This window comes from Pholis gunnellus, assembly GCF_910591455.1.
Source record: "Pholis gunnellus genome assembly, chromosome: 15".
Classification (NCBI taxonomy): domain Eukaryota; kingdom Metazoa; phylum Chordata; class Actinopteri; order Perciformes; family Pholidae; genus Pholis; species Pholis gunnellus.
In genome coordinates this window covers 4,521,474-4,546,001 of record NC_136542.1, presented here as the reverse complement: position 1 = coordinate 4,546,001, position 24,528 = coordinate 4,521,474, and the positions used below count along the sequence as shown (strand labels likewise).

The 24,528-nt window shown below is 42.9% G+C and overlaps 1 protein-coding gene across 1 annotated transcript in view; it reads left to right on the top strand.

The window, feature by feature from the left end:
* Positions 1-736: 736 nt before the first annotated feature.
* slc8a3 (solute carrier family 8 member 3) overlaps positions 737-24,528 on the top strand; it is a 95,624-nt gene continuing 71,832 nt past the window's right edge. Inside the window, exons 1-2 of the mRNA XM_079174368.1 lie at positions 737-859; positions 6,711-8,578. Of these exons, the coding sequence (XP_079030494.1) occupies positions 6,798-8,578 (1,781 nt within the window). The 5' untranslated portion in view covers positions 737-859; positions 6,711-6,797. The remainder of the gene's footprint in view (positions 860-6,710; positions 8,579-24,528) is intronic.

The window sequence follows — 24,528 nt, the reverse complement described above, 5'->3', positions numbered from 1 at the left end:
TGGGGCGCAACCATTTCACACCTCCACCGCGTGAGAATTAGCTCCTACAAATATGAATAATTATCTGCGAGGATGACAATGTGTGGATAAAGCTCGTCTCCAGCAGTCCGCTCCAGAAACAGACTTGGCGCAGAGGAGAGACGCGCCGTGCTCATTCCGATGGTGCGCAAAGTCCAGATGACAGCCTGGGTAACTTAAACGCACAGCCTGAGCGCGTTTCTAATGTAAGACGGTAGTTAATACTAATCGCAGTGGTACGTTTCTGTAGAGAAGACAGCCGGGAATAAGGAGCTTCACGGCGGTGCCGATCTACAAGAGCGACATCATCACAGATTTCCTGCGCTATCGCAGCGGAGCGAGAGAGAGGTAGAGGAGGAGAGCGCTGGTTCACGGCTTGCAGGAGGAGGGAGAGCCGTGCGGACGGGCTCTGAAGATCCATCTCTGATCTTAAAATACCGACTCCCCCCCCCCCATCCCTCCCTCCCCCCTCCTCCTCCTCCTCTTCCCTCGTCATTGACAGCTCTGCGACCCGGTCAATCCGTCAGACAGGGAGGATCTGGGGAGGAGGGCGCCAAGGCAGGAGAGGACGAAAGGCGATCACCTCTGGCCGGTTTGATCCAATCCCCAAAACCGAGCGAGGCTGGGGACCTGCCTCTCCGTGCATGAGGACGACACAGTGGCTCCACCGGGCTTTTTTTTTTTTTGGTCCGAGGAGCACGTTTGACTCAAGAGATCCAAACAGCGATGTTGCACTGAGACTGTTGAGAGAGGGCGATCTGAACGGCGAAACAGACATAAAGGGGGCGGACAGGAGCTATTTCGCAGTTTCTACATAAAACTCCCCGGAATACAAATCCAGGTAGGGTACAATGGATAACGCATGATGCAAACTCAGTGATGTTTCAATAACCAGTGTGTTACTGAGTGATGCAACCCATAAACCATCGTTGATAAACAGCAAGGCACAGGCGGGCACCTCTAGTTTAATAAATGACAGCTTGTAGTAACCACGTTAGATGCAAAGCTGCAAATTCACTCGATAAGTGATGTGGTGTGATGTGGTCCGGCACTCCGGAGCGCTTCATCTTGCCCGGGTTTTTAACCCGCCTATATGCTCCTCATCACCGCGCAGAGACGATCCATTGCAACGGGGCTGCAATGGATTCGTGATACCGTCTAATGGGTGTGCCAGTAAATTAATTGGCGTCTGTCAAAGCAAGTATCAGATAGCGGTTGTTACAGTCTTGCTGCTGATTGGCTGAACACCTGGATAGCCCGTTTTTTTTTTATATGTATGACTCTTTAGCTTCTGTTGTATGTTTGGCTTCTTCTGTCCGGCCCACCTCTGTTATGAGTTGATGGTGTTTCCTGTGGTCAGCATTGGGTATTAGTTTCAGAGAGGAGGGAATTATAGCCTCTTATATCCTCTATGCATCGTGCCACGTATAGGCCTGTACGCACCCTATACGTTAGGGCCTCTGGGTGCTCCAGGAGGGGATTCCCCCCTCAGGTACCGACATAGGTGTAGTGCGCGAGCCTGTCTTCTGATGATTAATCAGCAACAGCTGAGGCTCTCCGTATGTCTGCTGAGTCCATGTTTACGCACGTCTCAAATAGCCTCCTTATACAAGACCCTCTTCCCAAAATAGGGAAAGCGACCTGAGAGCAGAGCAGCCGCTCTCTGCTCTCAGCAACGGTCTCACCCATAATGCTGTCCGCATCAGTCAGGGGATTAAACAGGGTAATCACTTAAAGATGCACGAAATCAAATATTAATATTGAATCTACTCATTTAAATCCACTATTTTTGAGGTCAAGTATTATTTCATCAATTAGTTAATCATTTGATCCATGACATTTCAGAAAATCGTGAAAAATGCACACACACAAAAAATAAATAAATCACAATGCTAAATTAATAATATTATATAGGCAGCACATACAATATGTTATTGTTCTGCATTATAAATAGTAAGATATTAAGTCTACTTTCTTTCTCTTAAGTTCATGTGCAGTTATTGTGAACAACTTTGTCTTTTCGGTGGATTTTTTAAATACTTTTTGGCGGCAGCTGAACAGTCTTGATTAAACTCCAGCGTCAGTCCTCCTCTACGTTCACAATGTGAAATACAATCCTTAAAACAGTAATTAGTATGCAAATAGTTTTGTGTAGCTCCTAATTTAGGGGTCACGGCTGTAATGTTGGTACACAAAGAGAAATGGAATTGTTCACTCTGCATTCGCTGACAGCAGACAATACACTTTGTGCTGATAGAAAATCAATATTTAAAATGCAAAATCCTTGTGAGGTCATACACCTGAACCATCTGAGAGCTTGAATGTAATCATTTTAATGAGCTCTACATTATTGCCTCAGACTATGTAGCTGTGTGTCTTAAATTGGTTCTCAAATGAACCAATCAAATCAATCCATCCATATTGCCAGCATTTGTTTTGCAATATTAAGATTTTGTTAAAGGGACACTCATGAAGTTCAGTTTACTCGTCAAAGAGACTGTACATCCTGTGACAACAGTAGATGTGTTTTGTGCTTCTGGAGATGTGTATAGTGAACATTTACCAGTCAGGGATAGACCAATACACCACATTATGGAGGTGCATTATGGGAATTGTTTCCAGCATTTTCAGAGCTTCGCGGGAATAAGACCCCATTTACAACTGACATCGACATTTGTATGTCTGCAGAAGGAAAAAACACAGTAATTTAAGGTCTAAATGCACACAGGACACTTTGTGGTCAGAATGTGATCGATTGGCCACATCACATCTGGACGTCTCTGTTGTTACTGCAATCCGTCCAACATGACCTCATTCTCAAAAGAAAATCCACCCAGTAGGTTCAAAGGTCACCAAACTCCACCTCTTCCAGCTAGCTTAAGCTACCTGGCAAAAGCTATACATGTAGTAGCAGTACCTGGGAGAGGACACTTACTAAAGGAATACTTCTCCCCCCAAAAGACCATATTTATATCAATTATTCATTCCGTGTTACCTTGAATTCTTGAAGAAAACTGTTTTTCTCGCATGCCTTAGAAATGCACAGAAACAAACATAAAATAACGTACTATACTTAGAATAGCGCAAATATCTTGCGTGTCTTATGGGAAATGGGCAAAATATGGTTTACAATAATCTTTCTGAGCACGACGTTATTCAGCTGGTGAAGTGTATATGTGTATATGTCTGATAGTAAAAGTCTGGCGGTAGTTAGCAGAAGCTGTCTGCTGTCACTGTATGGCTTCTATGTCTAATTCTCTGTGTAACTCTGGTAGTTTGCTCTTGGATTTATGGGTATTTGGCTTTTTGACCATTTTGTTGCGCCTCTGTCTATCCAGGGTGGGCTGACTGAGCACATTCACTCTGTTTCATCGCTTCCCTCCTTCCATACTCTAATAAGACACATTCACACATACAGTAGAGACACCAGAGTCTCCAGCTGTCTGCATTAAAGCTGCAGTGAAGCATTGAAAGGATGATACATTTCAGCTCATTTAAAGCTGTTGCAATCAGTATTTTTGCATTAACAATGGATCACATCACCATACCTGTATGGGAAAGAGGTTGTTTGTCATGATGAAACCACAGTCATAGCGTTGTTTTGCACTGTAGCAGACACAAAAAAACGACACTACATTCCCAGCACCAACCCTAGACGGTCAACGTTAGCCAGCTAGTTAGCTAGCTAGCTGGTGAACATAATGTAGCATGTAGCAGCTAAAGAGACGGATATTTCCCTCAGGAGTTGGTGGAGATCAAAACAGAGTTAATAATGGATTTACAGTCAATCATGTCGACAGAAACACGACTCCAAATTAATGCTGACGTTGCTTTGTGCTGGATGTGTAAATATAGATACTTGTTTGCCATTACAGTAAGATTGTCATATCAACAATGGAGTAATCTTGAAACATGTTGCTTTTTTAAAACGATTAGTTTAAAATAGTGAGATTGATCCAGGTTACAAATGATGATATAATCGTTGTAAGTGTAAGATATGTGAGTTGATTTTGACTCGACACTTTTGGATTTAGGATGCTCTTCCTCTTGTATATCACCTTACAATTAAATGGACAGTCATTTAATCATTCCCGTCCCTGCGTTGTAACATACTGAGAGACTCTCTAGCCTTTAAATTCTGGATGCTCCGTCTGTTTCTGCCTCATTGCAGTTTCTGCCCATCCACCCCGGCGAGCCACCATGCAATAAAAAAGACAGGGCGAAGCTAGCAGGTCAGCAGTGCTGCTCTGATTCTCAAACAGGAAGAGGCCCTTCCTTTAGCCTCCTTTTAAAAACATATCCCTGCTTTCACTTTTCCAATGCAGGTCATTTTCAGTACAGTTGAAAGAGGTTAATGACTGTAATTTAAGCATTGCACACATTTTCTCTGCTCCTAAAAGTTCTCTCTCGTAGGTGAGTTTCTGTGTTAAGACTGATACAAAAGTCCAAACAACTGCAAAATCCATAGTTTTCAGATTCAACTTTTCTCTCATTAAGTTATAACTTTGTCACTCAATTATTTCCCCGTTGTTTTTGTTTGTGCTCAGCGCTGTCGGTTCTCGCAGGGATTGCATTGCTGGCTCCTGTCCATAGAAATGTAACTGAATCTGCTGATTCAGTTACATTTAAAGTTCCTCGTCTCCCGCTTCTGCTGCCGTTTGCTGTCGACCCCTTTTCCCTCCTTCAGATCAGCGTGCTGCTCTGCAATCGACATCTTTTTTTTGAAAATCTGAGAAATTTCATTTCAAGCTGAGATATCCTGCATTTTTAAGTTTTATAACCCCTAAAAAAGCACTTCTGGAAAGCCATATCTTCCTGAATGTTATTGAGGTTATGATCCCTTATTAAAGACATTATAATAATACTGATAGTGATGCAATTATTTATATCTATGAACCATTACATTTGAAATATTAGGAATAATTTATTCCAGACTATATTAATAGGTTTTGCTAAAGCCGGAGTTTGAACTCAAGATGTTAATAGAAACTGACAGTTTTTTTGCAGACATTATGTGTGTTGCCACTGCTCAGGTTCCAGAGAGAATATTTGGCTTTTAAATTGGTGTGAGTGCTTCAAATATGCCAGCTCCTGTTTGAGTATCCGCACTTCCATTGAAAAATTTGTCAGCTATCCAAACTGGCCAGTGGTCCGTCTGGAAGATGGATATGACGTCCAAAAGTGTCACCTCGGAGTTCAAGTTGGAGTTATTTTAAAAGTGTTCAGATCCAGTGCACTGCACAAGACTTAAATCAAATAAGAAATCTGCATTTCACAGCATAACATATGCCATTTAATGGATGCTTTTATCCAAAGTGCCTTTAAGTGCCATGAGTTCAAACTGTACACATTTTAGTGTGGGCGGCCCCAGAGGTAATCAGCCCTTTAACCAGGAATCAGAACACAAAAATGCACTTTAAGGTAGAAAATGTAGAAACATTCAAACTACATTTAGCTCAACAAAAGCAAAGGGAAACAAGTGTGACTGAAGAGCTAATTGTAATTCAGACGAGACTGTCGCAGGCTTTCTCAGGGGCCCTAAAGGTGGTGAAGGCTGCAGAAGGGCCCCGCCCATCCTTCTCAACCACAGAATAATCACAGATACCACTGAGAAAAGAGCCTTTATAATAAATCCCATGTGTTATGTGTTTAAAGCAGCACACATCTTCTAAGTTTTGGCTGGTTCACTTTTCTTCCTGCTCCCATTGTCTGTGGCCTCAGCATCAAAATAATTTTCATGTCCTATCTCATAAGAGCTGAAGAGGTGCAGAAGATGCTTAGCCTGAGCTTTTATGAATTCGGACAATGTCTGCATTGTTATTGTAACGCTGCTCTCTCTTGCGGAAGTGGTAAGTGTGCATTCGGAGCTCAGTATATAATGAATTTGGACGGGACATCTGTACCCTTTGTTTCGGTTTGCCTCTTGACGGTCTCCTGCCTCCCCTCTGCTGTTTTTTTGCCAATGCGACATTTCGGACAGTGCTTAGTTTGGCAACATTGCACGCCTGCTGAGCGAGCTGTTTGGTTCAGAGCTGTGTATTACCCCCGAGATCTCAGACAATCCCGCTCAAATCCACATTATCGGGCGCACATATCCACATCAAAAACTGACTTTATGATTAGAAATGAGCCCACAGGCTATGATTTCATTAAACTAATGTTATCTACATTGTTCACATAGTGGTTTACAGATCTGAAAATCTCATGAATTCCTAAGCATGGAGAAGTATTTTCCAGCCTGCCCCTCATAAATAACATAAGGGTCTCATGACTGCTGTTTGTAAAGAAAGAGGGAGGAAGTCATTGAAGTTTTACAGAGCCATAGTGGGATCATTTGAATTCTTGCTGCAAAATCGGGGTGTTTTTCCATGTGAAATGCAAACACACACTCTTGTACTAATACTGCTCCTCAAACTTGGGATTTAAAACAATGTGAAAGTAGGTTTGATAACCCATCCATTATGTGATACAGTAATTACTGAGTTATTATGATTAATAGATAATTAACAAGTATTATCATGATGCTTTCATCTATCGAGTAAAAAGATGCAAACCAACATGAAGCAAATGTGTTACCACTGTTCTCCCTGTCTGAAAGTTGTGTCTATCATCTGAGAGTAAACTCTTTCTGTCTTTTGTCTTTAAATAGTATAACATCAATATGATCTCTGTTGTTTGTCTGTTGTGTTCAGGTGGTGGGTGGAGAAAAAGCACAGCCCAGTGCTGGATCCCAGGGGGACTGTCAGTGTGGTAAGGACCCTTGAGACGAAGGAGGGTGCATGGAGGGTTCAAGGCCTGTGAAGCCGGGGTCGTCAGCCTGCCTCTGGTTGGGGCTGGTCTCTGTGGCTGTAGCCTTCCTTTGTACAGAGGCCCGGACCACTCCGAGCCCTCTGCTAACCCCCAGCAATGGCACCTGCTCGGGAAACTCCAAGTGTCAACCGGGGATCATCCTGCCCATCTGGTATCCCGAGGATCCCTCCATGGGAGACAAGATCGCACGGGTCATTGTGTATTTTGTTGCCATGATCTACATGTTTCTCGGAGTGTCCATCATTGCCGACCGCTTCATGGCGGCCATTGAGGTCATCACCTCCCAAGAGAGGGAACTTGTCATCAAAAGGCCCAATGGGGAAACAATCACCACCACGATTCGGGTGTGGAATGAAACGGTCTCGAACCTCACCCTCATGGCCATGGGGTCGTCCGCCCCTGAGATTCTGCTGTCTTTGATTGAGGTTTGTGGACACGGATTCACACCTGGCGACCTCGGGCCCGCCACAATTGTCGGCAGCGCAGCCTTCAATATGTTTGTCATCATTGGCCTCTGTGTGTCTGTCATTCCCCAAGGAGAGGTACGCAAGATCAAACACCTCAGAGTGTTCTTTGTCACTGCGGGCTGGAGCATCTTTGCTTACATCTGGCTCTACATGATTCTGGCTGTGTTTTCTCCCAACGTAGTCCAGGTCTGGGAGGGTCTAGTCACACTGGCCTTCTTCCCCTTATGTGTATTTCTTGCATGGATAGCAGACAGGCGGCTGCTCTTCTACAAGTTCATGCACAAGAAGTATCGCACCGACAAACACAGAGATGTCATGATCGAGACGGAAGGAGAACGTTCCAAGGGGATTGAGATGGACGGCAAGATGGTCAACTCTCACTTCATGGACGGAGGAGCGGCAAGCAATCTTATTGGTCTGATTGAGAGCAAAGAGGTAGACGAGTCCCGGCGCGACATGATCCGCATCTTGAAAGACCTGAAGCAGAAGCACCCCGAGAAAGAGATGGATCAGCTGGTCGAGATGGCCAACTACTACGCTCTCTCGCACCAGCAAAAGAGCCGTGCCTTCTACCGCATCCAAGCTACACGCATGATGACAGGCGCTGGAAACATCCTGAAGAAACACGTCGCAGAGCAGGCGAAGAGGAGCGTCAGCGTGCAGGAGGTGCACGTGGAGGAGCCAGAAGAGTACGTGTCTCGAATTGCATTTGAGCCTGCCGTCTACCAGTGCCTCGAGAACTGTGGCGCCGCCATTCTGTCCATCATCAGAAAGGGTGGCGACATCAACAAGACGATCTACGTGGATTATAAGACGGAGGACGGCTCGGCTAACGCCGGGGCAGACTACGAGTTCTCAGAGGGTACAGTCGTGTTCAAACCAGGAGAGATGATCAGGGAGATAAACATTGGCATCATAGACGACGACATCTTTGAAGAGGATGAGCACTTTTTCGTGCGGCTCAGTAATCTGCGTGTCCTGGAGACGGAGGACGAGGTGCTGTCCCCCAACAGTCTCCCGTATCCAAAGGCGATGCTGGGCTTCCCCTCTGTGGCCACCGTGACCATTCTGGACGACGATCATTCGGGCATCTTCACCTTTGAGAGCAACTCGGTGCACGTCAGCGAGAGCATGGGTATTATGGAAGTGAAGGTGCTGAGGACTTCTGGAGCAAGGGGGACGGTCATTGTGCCTTATCGCAGCTTGGAAGGACTCGCCAAAGGAGGAGGGGAGGACTTTGAAGACACCTACGGAGAGCTTGAATTCAAAAACGACGAGACTTGGTAAGACAGCTACTCTTTTTTTTTCACGGTTGTTGCTGATTTATTATTGCCGATTTTTAATCAACCACGGTTATTGCACTTTGATGGTGATAAACCTGTCAAGAAACAATAGCTACAGTATATAAGATATGAACGCTAGCTTCAAAGCTACTCAGCAATCTGTCAGACTTGCTCCTTATTCAGTGTTTTGCTTTTGATACAAAGATCTCGTCTTCTTTGCCTCTTGACATCATTTAATTTAGAACATACTTTGGTAACCTATTCATGTGCTATTTGCACTCATCACTGTGAATTTTAAACGCTTCTTTTCTTCACATGGTTAGACAGCGTACCCTCTCATCTGAGCGTGCACTCTACATCCCCTTGTTTTCCTGTCAAGACATTTTGCTCTCATCAGAGCGCTTTGGTAGCAACTCTGTGTGCGTCGCATGCAATAGGGATTCAACTTTGGGATTTGTCACACAACTGTGGAAACAGGAAGTCCTTAAGTAACACCTCCTTGCATCTGTAATCCCTGCCGCTTTTGTTTTGTGGAACTCTGGATTTTTGCTCTTTTTCTTGTTATTGTTTCTGTGTCGTGTCTGCTTCAATTGAAAGAAAGCAGCATGGAAGGATAGGAGCAGTGTAGCAAAGAGAGAGAGAGAGAGAACATTACAACAACAAAGGTCAAAGGCCAGGCTCAGTCCCATGTAATAATCAGTACATGGCCGTCTTTTACTGGAGATTTGATTCCTTGTGGGTGTAGTCGTGCTAACAAAGCTTTGGTAGTAAGCATCTATGAGAGTAATAGGGATGTTTCATGTGCATTGCGCTTGTTATGCAGCCTTGCCAGCTGTACCATCTGTGTACAAAACTGCACTACAAAACACAGGCTTACAACGGAGTGGGCATATTTGGCACTGTTGCAAAAACAGCAACATACTGTATTGTAACACAAAATAGCAACGGGGCCGTGTATTGAATGATACTACAGCTTTTTGTCCCGTGCATGTACGGCAGTGCTCTGGGATACTGGAATGTGTGCCTGAGAAATATTGATTTGCTTATTTCACAGCTTGCATCCGCTTGCATCTCACACATTGGTCTGCAGGCACTGAATCAAAGTGACATGCCTCTGTGACATCCTCTTCCCCCACCAATCGGACCCTCTCAGCCGTGCTGTGGCTCACTGGCAGGGTCTGTGCTCCGGGGGTGCGGGCTCCTGAGGGCTGAGGCAGCCCAGGAGACCGGCGGCAGGGGGAATGAGTGTCGGGGTGATCAGCATGCTCTTGGGGCCCGCTGAGCTCTCAGGGTTTTGCTTGATTTATGTGAGAGATGCTTTATGGGCCAGGCCCGAAGGCTGCCAGGGGAGTAGAGGGGAGAGATGTGGAGACGGACTGTTATTATGAGACTGCGGTGATGTTGTTGGCATTGTGAGGGAATGCTGGTCTATCGATCTGCTCATTGTGTTGCGCATCGTGCTGCGAGTTAGATGTTCTTACAGTGCAGCACCGCTCACATGCTGTGAGCTGATACATGCTCGTGGTGATCTGGGAGAAGAATCTGGCTTCACGGTCGAATAGTTATCGCTTCAGAAAGTCTCAATAAAACCGGAAGAACTACAGTTAAAGCGATCTGGGAGAAGAATCTGACTTTATGTGGCAATTAATAATTCAATAATTGCCTCAGAACATTCAATGGAAATGTATTAACGCTGAATTGATAACACCAGCAATCAATCAATCAGAATGCATGTCGAAATAATAAGTGCCTTAAAAGAAAACTACCACCGTCATCAGTGGTATCAATCTCCTCGGCAAACTCTCGGCAAGAAAACAAATCAGTGTATTTCCCAAAATATTCCTTTAAACCAACTCAAACCAGCAGCAGTATGGGGTGAATATCATCTATATCCTTCTCTATAAACAAACCTCTCTCATGCATGACGGAGGTTAAAGGCCGAGCCAAAGGCCAAAGGTCGTACTGTGTGCTCTTTGCTCCTTTTTTTAGCAAGAACTGAAATCATATTGTTTTTAAATCGTTTGTAAATGTAAACACTGATATTTTCAATGACATTGCAAAGAAGAGGCCGTGTGCTTGCAAAGAACAAATAACATGATGACTGAATAATAAGCGTCAGAATCACCGCTTGTAGAATAAATGTCAAGGAAATGGTCTCGTTGAGGTACGGTATGTGCACACTGACACGCAGGGGGCACCAACGAGCAAGATGTGGAGGGAACTGCAGAGGGACGGCACAAGACATATTGTGGATATTAAGCTAAACTCACAGTCAGCTCTGAGTAATGTACTAACTATAGAGTAATGATAGATATCTCTAAACATACAGGATATTATTCAGTAAGCAGTTAAAACAATGAAAATTGTTCATATGCATGAACACGCTCGGGTATTAATATGAAAATCTTTCCATCCCCCTTCAGAGGCTTCTGGATCTTTTTTGTAGAAATGGCAGACTGCTGTTACAGAACTCCCAACAAATCTCCAGAAATTTCCATAATTACACTCTGATAGTGATGAATTTGATTCTGTGTGCATCCATAAAGAAGACAAAGAGGAGCAGTGGAAGTGACAGCTTCATCCAGAAGCATATACTAGAAGATTCATGAGAACATTTCCATACACAAAACAAAGGGGATGAATGTTTAGAATATTCGCTAAAAGGCATAATTACAATGATGTTTCTTCCGCTGCCTTGAAAGCTCTCCTCAGGGTCGTTTTCATGCTCGCGACATGAAAAAATACAGAATTTATTTGCCTCCATTGTTTTCACATTCATATTCCAACTGAAATTGACAATGGAAATGTTGTGTTTATTTCCATTTTGCATAAATGTTGAAATAACAGAAGGATTCCCTCCTTGGCACACGGTTGAAGCGGTTCTCCTTCCTGCTATAATTGTGACGGCTAAATGAGGGCAGAGTGTGCTCCCTATCTAAAGGGCAAGGGTTTCCTCTGATGTCCTTTAGGACAATTAGACCACATAATGCTTCAGCTCTCGTGCTCTTCCTTTTCTCTCGCCATGTTTTACGAGGCATTGACTCTCAATCTCCTTTGACACACTTTGGGCCCATTGTTATCAACCAGAGTGGAAATTTATTACAGTCCTAATCTGGAGCTCTGGAATACATCACTCCAGTTCTTAGCCAGACAATAGTTCTCAGCATGAAGTTTAATAGTTTTCTTGGTGGCACTGCCTCTGCTCTGAGCTAACGGATATGAACCTTATCACGCTTCTTAAATCTACTCTTAGTGCCGCTCAAAACTATGCAGGGACACAAGTTAAAGTATACTTACTTGTGCCGGTTTGGACCAGTATTTCCCTGCAGCAGTTTTTTTCTGGGGACAATTGCTTGATTTCTATCACTTAATGTGTCAATTATTCTTTTGGTTAGTTAGTTTTAGAACATCAAACTGTCAGAAAACAGTGAAAAATGCTCCTAATACTTTCCCACAGCTCAAGGTGACATATTCAAATAGCTTGTTTTGTCAGACCAACAGTCCAGAACCCAAAGATATTTAATTCACAATAAAACAGTCAAAAACGGCAAATTCCTACATCTGAGAGGCTGAATTAAATGATTAATTGATGATCAAAATTGTTGCTGTTTTTATTTTCGATCAATCAACTTATTTATTAATCGAGTTTGGAAAATATCCAGTATTTGGTTTGTGTGAAAGAATACTGAGGCTACAATTATGACTTATTAAATCAATCAGTTGATCAACAGCTATTCTGATAATTGTTTTGGGTTATTCAAAAAAAGACTATCTGGTTCCAGCTTGCTGGTTTCTTTGGTCCACTATGGTTGTAAACTGAATGTCCCGGGGACTGTTTGGACAAAATGAGACATATGAAGTCGTCATCTTGGACATTTCTAACATTTTACAGAAAAAAAGATACTAGTCAGCAGATTAATCAGTAACAGAAATTATTTGTAGTCGCAGCCTAAAACGTCACTTATAATTAAACATTTCTAATCCTTCTTTGACTTAGATTTATATAGAGACCCTTTTAAGGGGTCCCGACCCCCCCCCCCGCGTTGGTAACCACAGGTAAAGAGCCAGTTTGCTTCTGAGAATATTAAATGGCTTGAGGTTGCCGGCTGCCTGCTTCCTTTGACCCGGAGAGGATTACACAGCTGCAAGGTGGAGAAGCTCCATCCCTGGAGACGCGGGTGCTTAACTAGGCGCTGATGGATTCATAAACAAATGAGTGGTGTGCAGCGGACAGACCGGAATCTGCTAAAGTAATTGCCACTGTGGTCACGCCTGTATGAGCATCACTCTCCTGTGCTTGTAGACCTGCCTTGTGTTTTTATAAATAGCATCACGCAGGGGGGGGGGGGGGGGGGGTTGCATTCTGCTCATGATACGATGAACAGATTTACCCGTTCCTCTGCTATCTGTGCCACACCTCCTCCAGGTCACACAGCCCTCCTCCAGACGTTTTGCCGTAATATCTCTCGAATGTATAGCTGTCACCCCTCTGGATGTCATGATTGACGGGGCACATGTCCACACTGGTCCTCATCCTGCTGACCACTCAGCTCCCCCCCCCCCCTTTCAGCCAGGACCATCTCAAGCTCAGCAAATCCTATTTAACGCTGCACTTCTCTTGTTTTATTCATGCGATCCTCATACTTTCTGTTGGCTCAATAATTGGAATGCGTCTCTGTATTTTTTACTGTGCCTCAGGGTGCTTTGTTTTTTCTTTTTTTGTTTTGTAGTATTTTTGTATTTGCTTAATTACAGTTTACGTCAAGTTAAAAGTAAACCGGGGCTTGTAAATAAAAGTCAAACTGACTCACACGTGGCTCTTTTTTTGGACAGTTTTGTGACGCGATCAGGTCTGAGATTTTGACAGACAATTGAATTAAAAACCAAATTATTCCAGTTTTTTCAACTTAAGAAAAGCATGATGTAATGGTTAACACGGTTACTGCAGGAATATTCCCCCCGATGGAGAGGAAAAGAACATCTGGATGATGGGATGTGGAGCGGGACTTGGGATCAGCTGAGTGGAAGGAACCTTGAGCACTGAACAGTATTTATTTTAAGTTTGACATCCACGATATGATTGGCCCCTGGAGATTGTGGCAAAATCTGATTGGTTTAAGTTAGTAAAAAGCATCCTTAGTAGGAATTACTGGCTGTAAAATGGCATTAAATAGCTTTCCGTACCACGAACATCTTTCCCTCTGCTATGATGTCAGACCCAGTCTGTTACCACACTTAAAAACATCCACAGATATAGAGTACTGGAAGATTCATGAGAACATTTCTTATCTTAGCAAACTCATTGTGGCTTTTGCACTTTAGCTCCTGCTTACAAATATTGTACAGAAATACATCCACACACACACACACACACACACACTAACTCACACACCTGGGTTGAGTGGCAATAAATATGCTGGCCCTGCGTTTGTTCCTCCCAGTTGGGGGAATGCAATTAAGTTAAAGCTTATTTATAACAGGATTCAGTGCAGGGCGTGTCGCCAGCTCCGAGCCTCCCCCTGAGTGTTTGTGTGTAAATCTGACTGAGGATCATATATTCAGGCTTCCCAAACTTTTGACAGTGTCTCCAGCCTAATAGAGTTAAGGTGGAGGTAAGTGCATCAGTTTGACCCACTTGACTGTCAAAGCGTTTAGCAACAATGTTTTAACAAATAAACACGTCCCAGTTTTATCATTCAGTTTTATTCTGAAAAAAAGATGGCATGGGCCCTGTTCCTACACAGTGAATGATGGAGCAAACTGTGAACACTTTACTTTGTAAACTGAGTTATTTTAAGTGAATTATTTTAAATGGTTATACTTTCACAGACTGGATCCTCCAGAGATACTGAATGCTGCATTTTATGGATCTTTTCCCCCAAATACATATGCATCAGCATTTAAAACATTCAAAACTCTATTTCTGTTCATTTTCTAAAGGTTTAAACCCTATTTTGTTAATTTTGACCTGCTGATTGATTATTATTCTAATGCGAAACCCAAACAAAACCCAGATCCTCCCAGAATTCATTTTGAACACTGAACCAACTGCAGGGTAAAGGGAGCTGCTTACAGCCTGAAAGTGTACTGCGGTATTAGATGTGTTTCTTTAATTAGTGTGAGCTGGTTTGTGAGTAGAAGGCTCAAGTACTCTGATGCCACCTTCAGTCATATCAGATGTGCTGTAAATAGGAACTGCCCGCGGGGAAAAACGTTTCATGTTGTCCTCCTGGAGGTGACAAGTCGGATAATGTGGGAACGTTTTATTGGCTGCGATGTCGACGGCTTGACGTCACGAGTTGTGGAAGTGTGTCAACAAAAAGAGTGAACCAAGAAAAGGAAATCAGGGTCATCACATTTTAAACAGAAGGCTTGTATTACAAACTGGAGGTGTAGTGTTTGAAGGCCATGGGTGCTTATCAGGCAGCAGATGCTTTCGAGTTGCATTGTGGGAAATGTAGGATTTAGCATTGTGGGAGCTTTGCCGATACACAAGGGAAGTAACACCGAAAACACACCAGAGCAGCGACGAAGTGCGGCCTGCTGGGAGCTGTCATGCAGACGTTTTGATTCTGTTTTGACTCCCGTGACATGTTAACTTAAGTTACAAAGTCTTCCTGCCTGAAACCCATAAACATGCAGACACTGCAAAAGAGAAATGTTCTTTTGGCGCCCAAGTAAGAATATCTTGACCTTTGCTGCTTTAATTTTGACTTTAAAAAAAAGAGGAAAGAAAATACCAATCGTTAGTCTCCCAACACTTCTTCTTCAAGTAGCTTGTTTTATCTGATCAACAGTCCAAACCCTAAAGCTTCGGTTTATTTTTGTTTTGTTTCACTCAGTAAAGTTTTTTTTACATTTGGCAAACAGCAGCAGATCTTTGAGTATTTTTTCCAATAAATAACCTAAACCATCAATCGACTATCAAAATAGTTGCAGATTATTTTTCTGTCAATTACCTAACCTAATAATCAACTCATAGTCTCCGCTCTAATCGGGACTATGTCTACGACCTGCGTCTCCACACAACAGTTCGCTCTGTTTGCACGTAGTTTTGGATGCACATGAAAGAGAGATGAAGAGCAGTGCGTTCAATACAGGTCGCTGCTCTCATTTCATCTCTGCCTGCCAAGGGTGACGGTCTGGGGTGCCAGTGGAGGTGCCCTCGCTGCCCCTGCACCTACATCCAGCATCTGCATACTTTGATAAAGGTCAGTGCCGCTCCACAGCACCTTCCACCATGCACAGTGCAGCGGCATCCAGACTAGAAATCGATACAGCTCACAGCGAGAGGAGCTAAGGTTGCACCGAAATGCACAGCGAGTGGGGTTTTAAAGGAGATGAGAGAAGCTGTCGGCTTTATTTATTTATTTTTTTAAACCTGCCGTTGTCTTATTTTTCATGCCTGAAACAATAATAGAAAAGCATATGAGAGTGTGTTTGCTAATGTTCAAATGTAGAATGTGATTAGAATGTGTGAATTCGGCTAACAGCACTTGATGTCTGACCGATATACAAAATGCTTCACTGAGCAACCCTGAAGGCTGAGAGTCAGTAAAGCTGAATGTATGAATTCGAATGAGGATCTTTTAAAAAAAATGAAGGTCTGCTTACTTTTCTATAAAATGATAATCTTCATCCTCCCCTTTCACTTACGGTGGTGGCATCTCTGGTGCTCTGCTGATCGCCTGTCATTCAAACAGCACGACGGCACTGTGCCACCTTCTCAGTATGATTACTGGTTGTGACACACTTCTCTTTTTCTTTGTTGACAGAAATTGTATCTGCAACAGTTTTGATGAATGATTGTCTGTGTAGCTCATTTATCAAGCAACAATGTGAAATATTTGCCGGTTCCAGATTCTCAAATGTGAGGATTTCCAGCATTTCTTGCCTATTTTATATCATTGAATTAGAAATGAATGATATAGTATCGCGGGCAAGTCAATGATTTTGATAATCAATTAACCATTTAAGTTATTTTTCAATCACAAATGGTTTGTAGTTCCAGCAAATGTGGAGATTTCCTGCTTTTCATGAAAAAAAGCATTTTTGTTTGACAATTCTTTTCCATTTTTTTGTACACCCAACAATTCAATATATTAAATTAATTAAATTCAAAGTCACACAAGACCAAGAGAATACGTAAATCCTTTCATCCTTTCAACAATTGACTAATTGGTTAATCAAGTTCATTCAGCTAATTCAGCTCTGGATTAATCGATAATGAAAATGGTTGTTAGGCGCAGCGCTGATTTGTTACCTTGAACTCATTGTTTTCTGAATCGGTAACAAAATAATCATCAGCATGTGCCTTAATTTGTGATTATTTTATATTACTTTATATGACTAAAAGGAGGGATGGAAGAGATGTTCTTATAACCTTTGTCCATCCTCTCGATAGAAAATACTTCTCTGTTTTTGTCAGTCCTGTCTAATCCATCACTGTTCTCATCTGGTCCAGTCAGTCAGTCGGTCGGTCAGTCGGTGACACACACATTAGTGCTGTGAACCCCGGAAAGAGCTTCAGCTGACACCCTCCTCTATTTGCCCTTTGACTCCAGACAAGTGCTGTCCCGTCATGAGTTGATGCATCCGTGCAGATTTCCAGCATTTAAGGAAGCTCGACGTTCAGCCCTGGAAAGTGACACTGGATTCTTTTTTTTTCTGTTTTGTGGAATTGACAAAACCGTGGGTTTCCAAGTCCAAGAAGTCAGTGGCTCCTCGCTCAGCTGTATATCACAAAGTTTTTTTTTTCCTTCTGTTCTTTCTCCCATCTTTGATTATCAGGCTTGCAGCAGCCTCCTCTCTCCATCTCTGCAGTGGGGGGTGTTCTTTCTGTCGAAACAGCCTGAACCGATTCTCGCTGTCGTTTCACTCCAGTTTTTGCTCTGTACATTCTCCGAAGTCCCAGGGCCTCTCCTCTCCTCTCCTCTCCGTGTGTCAGGCCGGACCAGCATGTTCTGCGGGCAGCTCAGGGGACCTCTCTTTTTTTTTTTGGGGGGGGGGGGGGACTTACTTCTCCATGTTTTTCCCAGGGTGCTGCAGCAGAAAATGCGCCAGAATGCATCAGTAGTTCCTCACTACTCTTCTCTATCCTCTTCCTGCACGTCACCCCCACCCTTCATCCCTTTTCCCATGCCCCCTCCTCCTCCTCCTCCTTTGTTTGTCAGTATTTTCCTGTTGGGGCAGCAACTCTGTGGTGCAAAAGCAGGCATGGATCTTAACATTCATGTATCAGCTGTTTTCAAAAATCGCTTGATTTGTGTTTCAGAGCTAAATTAAGTTAGGCAGCGGCTCTCGCTTTGCAAAGACTTTTACAGAGCCAGCACAATTTCTGAGATGATCTTACTTTTATTTGCAATGTGGTTTTCTATATTTAGATGGGATGTCTGGTTTCAGATATCCATATCATGGATTCTTTGTATTTCTTTGAGCAACATTTCCCGTCCTAGAAGCCGGTTGCTGATTAGTGGCGTTCATGACGCTTTGGTGAGATTGTGTGATGGTGTGTCTTAGAGAGATAGAAGATGAATCTCAGTGCAGAAAGACTCGTAATCAGTCGATGGAAATCCTTATTTTGCATCCCTCGACTTCTTCTTTTTCTCAGTCTGTCTCGACTTTGCTTCCCCCAGCGGAAATGTCGATCCCCGAAGCACGAGCTCGCCAAACTCTCTCCCCGGTCCCACGAGGACACAGCTGAAGACAGGCTGCATGCTCGACACATATCGGATGCTTATGTGTATATATACTGTATGTGTGTGTGTGTGTTATTTCTCCCTGATGCATCTGTGCCGGTGGGAGAAAAGGTTTCACCCAAGAGAGGAAATGGATCTTTTGTGTTCCTCCTAATCCTCCCTGTTGATACTCGAGTGGCAGACTTATTAGGCGACTTAGTGTACGCTCTGCAGCAGCGTGAGAGTCACTCTCCGGGCTTTCCGTGCTCTCCTGGATGATCATATTTACATCAAACTGGAAATGCTGGGTGCATAAGGAGGGGTCCTTTTATGTAGAATGTGCCACGTCCCTTAAGAGGTTGAGAAATGAATGTGGTAATAGCGCAGCAGCAATCCCTCCCCATTTGCACTCACAGCGGGGGGAGTGCTGTCTGATAACTTCCAGCCCTGAGGATTTTGGCAGACAGCACAATACAAATAGTGGCAGGAGACGTTGAGCACAGGATGATGTTCGTGGCATCTTGACAGGAAGACGTAAGCAGAAGCCACAGGGCGGCGTAAACAAGCTGAGGTTAAAGGTCAGCCGAGAGCTCTGCAGAACAGGAGGAGGATGCCCAAATCCAGGAAACTATTCTTGTCTTAGCCTTAGCTTTCATCAATATATTTAGTTGGATTTCTATTCTTGTCCTTGTTGACTTCTGATGTCTCCTTTTTCTCTTGGGATGGGAGGCTTTTGAAATTCCCTCTGGGTTTCTTGTCTCACCTGTGGAGTTTATATTTATGCACCTCTCTTGTTTTATGTGTTTTTAGCCTTCGTTCCCAAAATCTAAACTCAGAAGTTTTTATCTGCTTCCCCTGCCCCAGGTAGAAGACATCTCCGCTTTTTATGTGTTCGGGTTTGAAGGATTTTTTTGTTCAATGCAGGGATCAGGTCCACATTCAACAGCGCTTGAATCTTCAGTGATCTCTGGAGATAAGATGTCTCTTTGTTCCCCCGTCTGTTTTGCTTCTTGTTGACTTCTTATGGTTTTGTCATTTTGTTTTCCACCTTCCATCTTTAAGTCTATTCTCTCTTTCGTTTTGTTTTTTATTTTATCACAGTATTTCTGTCCATAATTTAGTCTCAGGATCCTTATTTTCTTAAAACAAATAAATATAATAATGCAACCTTTTTCCAATTGAAATCAACTTGTTTCAAGAATTTTCAAGAATTTTTTGTATCTTTTAAAAGAAAAAAAAAACATTGATTTGCAGCCCTTCAAAATTGTTTGACTTATTCAAGAAAAAAGGGTTTTTATTAAGCTGCACTAATCAATATTTATGGTTCAATGGACTTTGTGCAAAGTGAAAGTGTGCACTCATAGTTATGAACACAGTTTGTGCATTTTTCAGGTTTGATTGTTTCGAAACCCCCACCAGCGTCATTTCCAGCAGCAGACAGCTGTTTTTAATGAAAAATCTCAAAACAAAGTAAGTAACTAGTGAACATAGTGGGGGGATTAGCAACTTAAAGCTACAGATATCTTTCTCATAAGTTGTTGGAGACCAAAACAGAGCTGACAGGAGAAAGAGAAATTGGACTCGTGTCCAGAAACACAACACCAAATGTATGACTTTGTTGCTCTGTAACTGCTGGACGTGCAGCTGTTTGCTATCATGTTCACCACAAAAGCTTTATAAGTTGAAAATATGTCGAAGTTGTGTTTACAACTTGTGTGCATCCAAGTGTCCAAAGCAATCATCTAATGCAGCTCAGGACTCAAGAAGCCTTGAGTGCTTGAATATCAAATCTGTATATGTGGGTTGTTGTGTCCCTGTTTGTGACTTTAGCTATAAAGAACTATTAAATGACAGATTCTGGTACATTTATTGCACGTTGTCAATGCAGTGGTTTTGATCTGGACCCATGCTAGCTCTCGGCCAACCTTGGGCCCACGTGGATGTGGGAAGGCCAGATATGCCAGAGGCCTGGTGATGGAGGTGGAGGGTGGGTAGGGGGGCCATGTAGGGTCAGTTTGGCAAACAAATGTGCCCATGCTGCCCCTCTGGGGTCCTAGAGATGGGTAGAGCTGTCATGTTGAGCGAGCTGGCGAAAGATGAAGAGGTTACGCTGCTTGGATCACAGCTCTGCCAAGGCCTCCGGGACCTCTTTCTCTTTACAACACTCAACCTAATCTCATCCACTATCGCCCCTTTCATTTCCCTCTCCTTTTCTTCTTTTCATGTTCTTCTGCCTCTTATCGTGTCGGGGGCTCTTGTTCCTGGCTCGCTTTCGCTCTCCCCCCCCCCCCCCTCCCTGCATTTTTTTCCTCTTGGTTTTATCTCTCTCAGCCTATTTTCAAGCAACCTTTCTTGTTTTTTTTTCATTATTTCCTCCTTTCTCTCCATCCTCCTCCCCTTAATCTCAGTCTTTTCATTTTAATGGTTCTAATATCATTTCATTTCGTTTCACCCCACCACTGTTCATATTTATTATTTAAACCCTCTGCAGTGCATCCGTATGTGCCTTCCCCTCTTTATAGATGTTGGCCTACTTCTGTCTCAACCTGTAATTGTGATTTGGATTGAGAACTCTGAACTGACGTCCCTCAGAGTGCCACAGCGGCGGCGGCTGAGGCGTCAAACCTGTTCCAACTGGTTATGTTCACGTAACAGAGTGCGTCGTGATCACAGTAACATGCATATTCTGCTGAATATTGTATGGTTGACACTGATGTTTCTGAAGTATTTTCAAGTTGCAGCTGTATGGATTAATATTCATTACGGAATAATCTGTGTTTATATTTTTTGTTTGTCTTTGAAAAAAAGTTTCCATAGCCCGAGGTGACGTCTTAAAATGAGTTTCTCAATGGTATATAACAGAGCAAGCAGCACATTTGAAAAAACAAATTGCTTAAATGATTAATAACAGGGCTGAACCATTCTATTTAATTGCAATCTTTCTGAAATAATAACAAGTTTGTACTTGTAGTATTTATAAACAAAATAAGATTCAACCAAAGCTGTCAGTCAGAGAAAAGTTAACTTCAAAGTAAACTTGGCTCGTATTATATCGATTTAAACTGAAAAAGTTAACTGACATTTATTAGGACAACATACGCAACATTTCTCTCTTTTTTTTTAATTTGAATAATGACTTTCTAAATGTCATATCTTCTGATACTGGCTGCAGGGGGGCCCATGGATGTACAAAGAAAACTGAAAGCGGCCCATTCATTCCTTTGAAAGATGCTCAGTGGTGCATGAAGCAAAATAGGTTTGACTTCCGAGGATAAGATTCAGATTGAATTACATGGACCTTCCGCTTTATGGGGCCCATAGAGCAAACGCACTAGCGTTCCCTTTAGCCCCGCCTCCCAGCCCTCAGTCCAGCCTTGGTCTCGAGCTCACTCGCATGAACGGAGGAAAGGAAATGACTCTGGATTCAGATACTAGTGCATTTTACATCTTATAGGACCTCATGATTTAAAGAAGGGCTATTCAAGTGATCGTACTGAGAAGTTGATTTACGAAATCTCAGGAATGTTTGAAGGGAATTTCTTCAAATTTGGCACAAACTTCCATCTGGACACAAAAACACATGATATAAGTCATATGCTAATTATGACAATTCCATGCAATTGTCTCGTAGGATAGGAGGTATGACATGTTGGACAGACATGGTTGTAAATGTTGTCTTGTATTTTCTTTCTTCTCATAAAATGTAAAAAAGGAAATAAAGCTGCTGACATGTGCCAGGACAAAGCCCAGGTAGTGCAGGCTGTTCCCATCATGCATTATTTTGTAACCGCATGTATTTATATAGAATAAAACCTTTCCACCCTTCAGACCAATGTCAAAGGAAATGAGAGGGTGTCCTCAAGATGTAAACTCCCCAAAAAACATTTGCCTCCCTGCCGCAGTTGTGAAACCTGTCATGTTAGATTGCATCCAACTCCGTGTAGCAGCGCTCTTCAGCATGCCACCAACCGAGGCTGCAACAGGACAGCGGGGAGGAGGAGGAGGTGGCGAAGTGAAACATGCGGGGAGCGAGAGAGGAGATGGGAGACGGATAAAGAAGGAGGGCGACAGCTGAAGAGGGAGAGGAGACGGAGATGGCGAGGCAGAGAGGAACAGACGGCGTCAGAGGGAAGAAGGTGCAAAAAGATAATGATGGAGACGCAACATGAGAGTCTGAGAAAAACAGACGGAGGGAAAAGAAATGAATGTGGAAAGTGTGTTGAAAGAGAAGAAAAACGTCGACCGGGACAGACGGGAGAAAATTAGAGGAAAAGAGCAAGCGAGACGGATAAAGAAAGGTAGAAACAAGTGGAAGTGAATAAAGAATATTAGAAAGAAAATGAGAACCAAGCCCCCCAGACTTCTGTGCAGCTAGTTGGCAGATTTGATGAGGCTTGACCAGGTGTGGAGAAGAGGAGGAAGGAAGGAAGGAAGGGGCCTGGCTAGATGGGATTACATTTCCTCACGACAAGCATTGATTATAGGAGCCAAGGCTGTGAAAACCTCCAGGCGTAGAGATAAGAGAAGGAAGTCAGGCCAGATCTATGAGAAATCAGAACGATAATGTGTGGGAGACTGTTTGAAACAAACTGAAAACAGATGAACAATAAACTGAACACCAGACTGATGCATGTTTATTCTGTAACTTCTGTCAGACTGTCAAACAGACTATAATAATATATCCTCTCTTCAAGTAGCGGCGACGACAACGGAAGCTAAAACGTGATGAATTTACATCCATCCACCACCTAAACTCCATTTCCCATCACCCTAAACTGCATGCTAGCCGTGTCTCCTCCTCTAAATATATCCTTGCTGATTACATGCTTACACAAACAAACAGCTGTTTTTAAGCTTGACATTTTTATCCACAACACGTCGCTGCACCGTGAGTGCGTTCATTTGCACCAGGAGTAGCTCCGGTGGGAAATGAACGCTGTTTCGCTTTCCCATTGAACTAGGACCGTATATCTAAGTGGGTGTCAGAATGAGCCAGGTCTTTGAAACCAGCAATAGACAGGCGGCACGTGTCTTCTTCTCATTGTCGGAGACCTCAGGAAGAGAAGGCAGCGAGGCTTTAGACGGGCCTAATTAAAACTTCCAATGCTATGATTTCTCTTTGATCTCTCTATACGGTCCCAGGAGACGGGCCTCAGTGTCCCATTTCCCTTCTGTACTTCTATCCTATAACCCACTACTTCCTTTTGTTCTAGTCTTTTTGTTCCTTTATTGTCATTTTCGTCAGAACAATATTCACTTTACGGCGTTTCACGGGTATGCATGTGTGGAAGGCTGCTTGCTGGGGAAGAGATTTTATAGGAATCAGTTTTACATGCGTTAAAACTATTTCTATTATTCTTTTACAGAGAACTGTATCACAGTTTTTTTTACCAGTTTGAGGAAGACCCCTGGGGATACTTGCAACATCAAAGGGCCATTCACACTGTAGATCTGTTAACATTAGCTTATCATTTTTTTTTTTTTAACAAACTTTGTAAGATTGAGAGCCTGTGACTTAAGGCATTAGCTCGGCAATTTTGAAAATTGCTGATTCGCTTTCTGGCAGTCAGTTGGATGAGAAGATCGGTACCACTCTCACATATGTCTGTTAAATATGAAGCTATAGAGCCAGCAGACGTTAGCTTAGCTTAGCTTGACACAAAGACTGGAAACAGGGAAATATGACATAATTCATTGTATGGATTAAACAACCAAGATATAACATGTTAATTATGGAGTTTTTTGGTGCTGGTGGATTTTGTTACCCTTGGACTGAGCCAGGCTAGCTGTTTCCCCCTGTTTCCAGTCTTTATGCTAAGCTAAGCTAACCAGCTGCTGGCTGTAGCTTCACATTCAATCGACAGATGTGAAAGTGTTGCCAAACGTCTCATCTAACTCTGCACCAGAAAGCAAAGCAGAGTATTTCCAAAAGTGATCCGTTGCTTTTAAAGTAAAAATCTATTTTGAAGTTATCAACGCCTTCATTCTCAATGATGTCTTTATAGATTAACTATAATAATTTCAACTTCAGGACTTTATGAGTAGATGGTCATTTACTTTCTAAACAGCAAACTGAACTGAATCCAATCCTGCTTTATAGTAATGATGCTTATTTTCTTCTGTGCAAAATGAACATTTTAAACTCACTTCTGTAAATAGACTTCAAACTCTATATATATAATAAGATCTGAATACGAAATAGTTTTTGGAATATATCTGACAGATATTTTAATGGCTTTTATTCAGGGATCCAATTTCTACTTTGTGATAGTG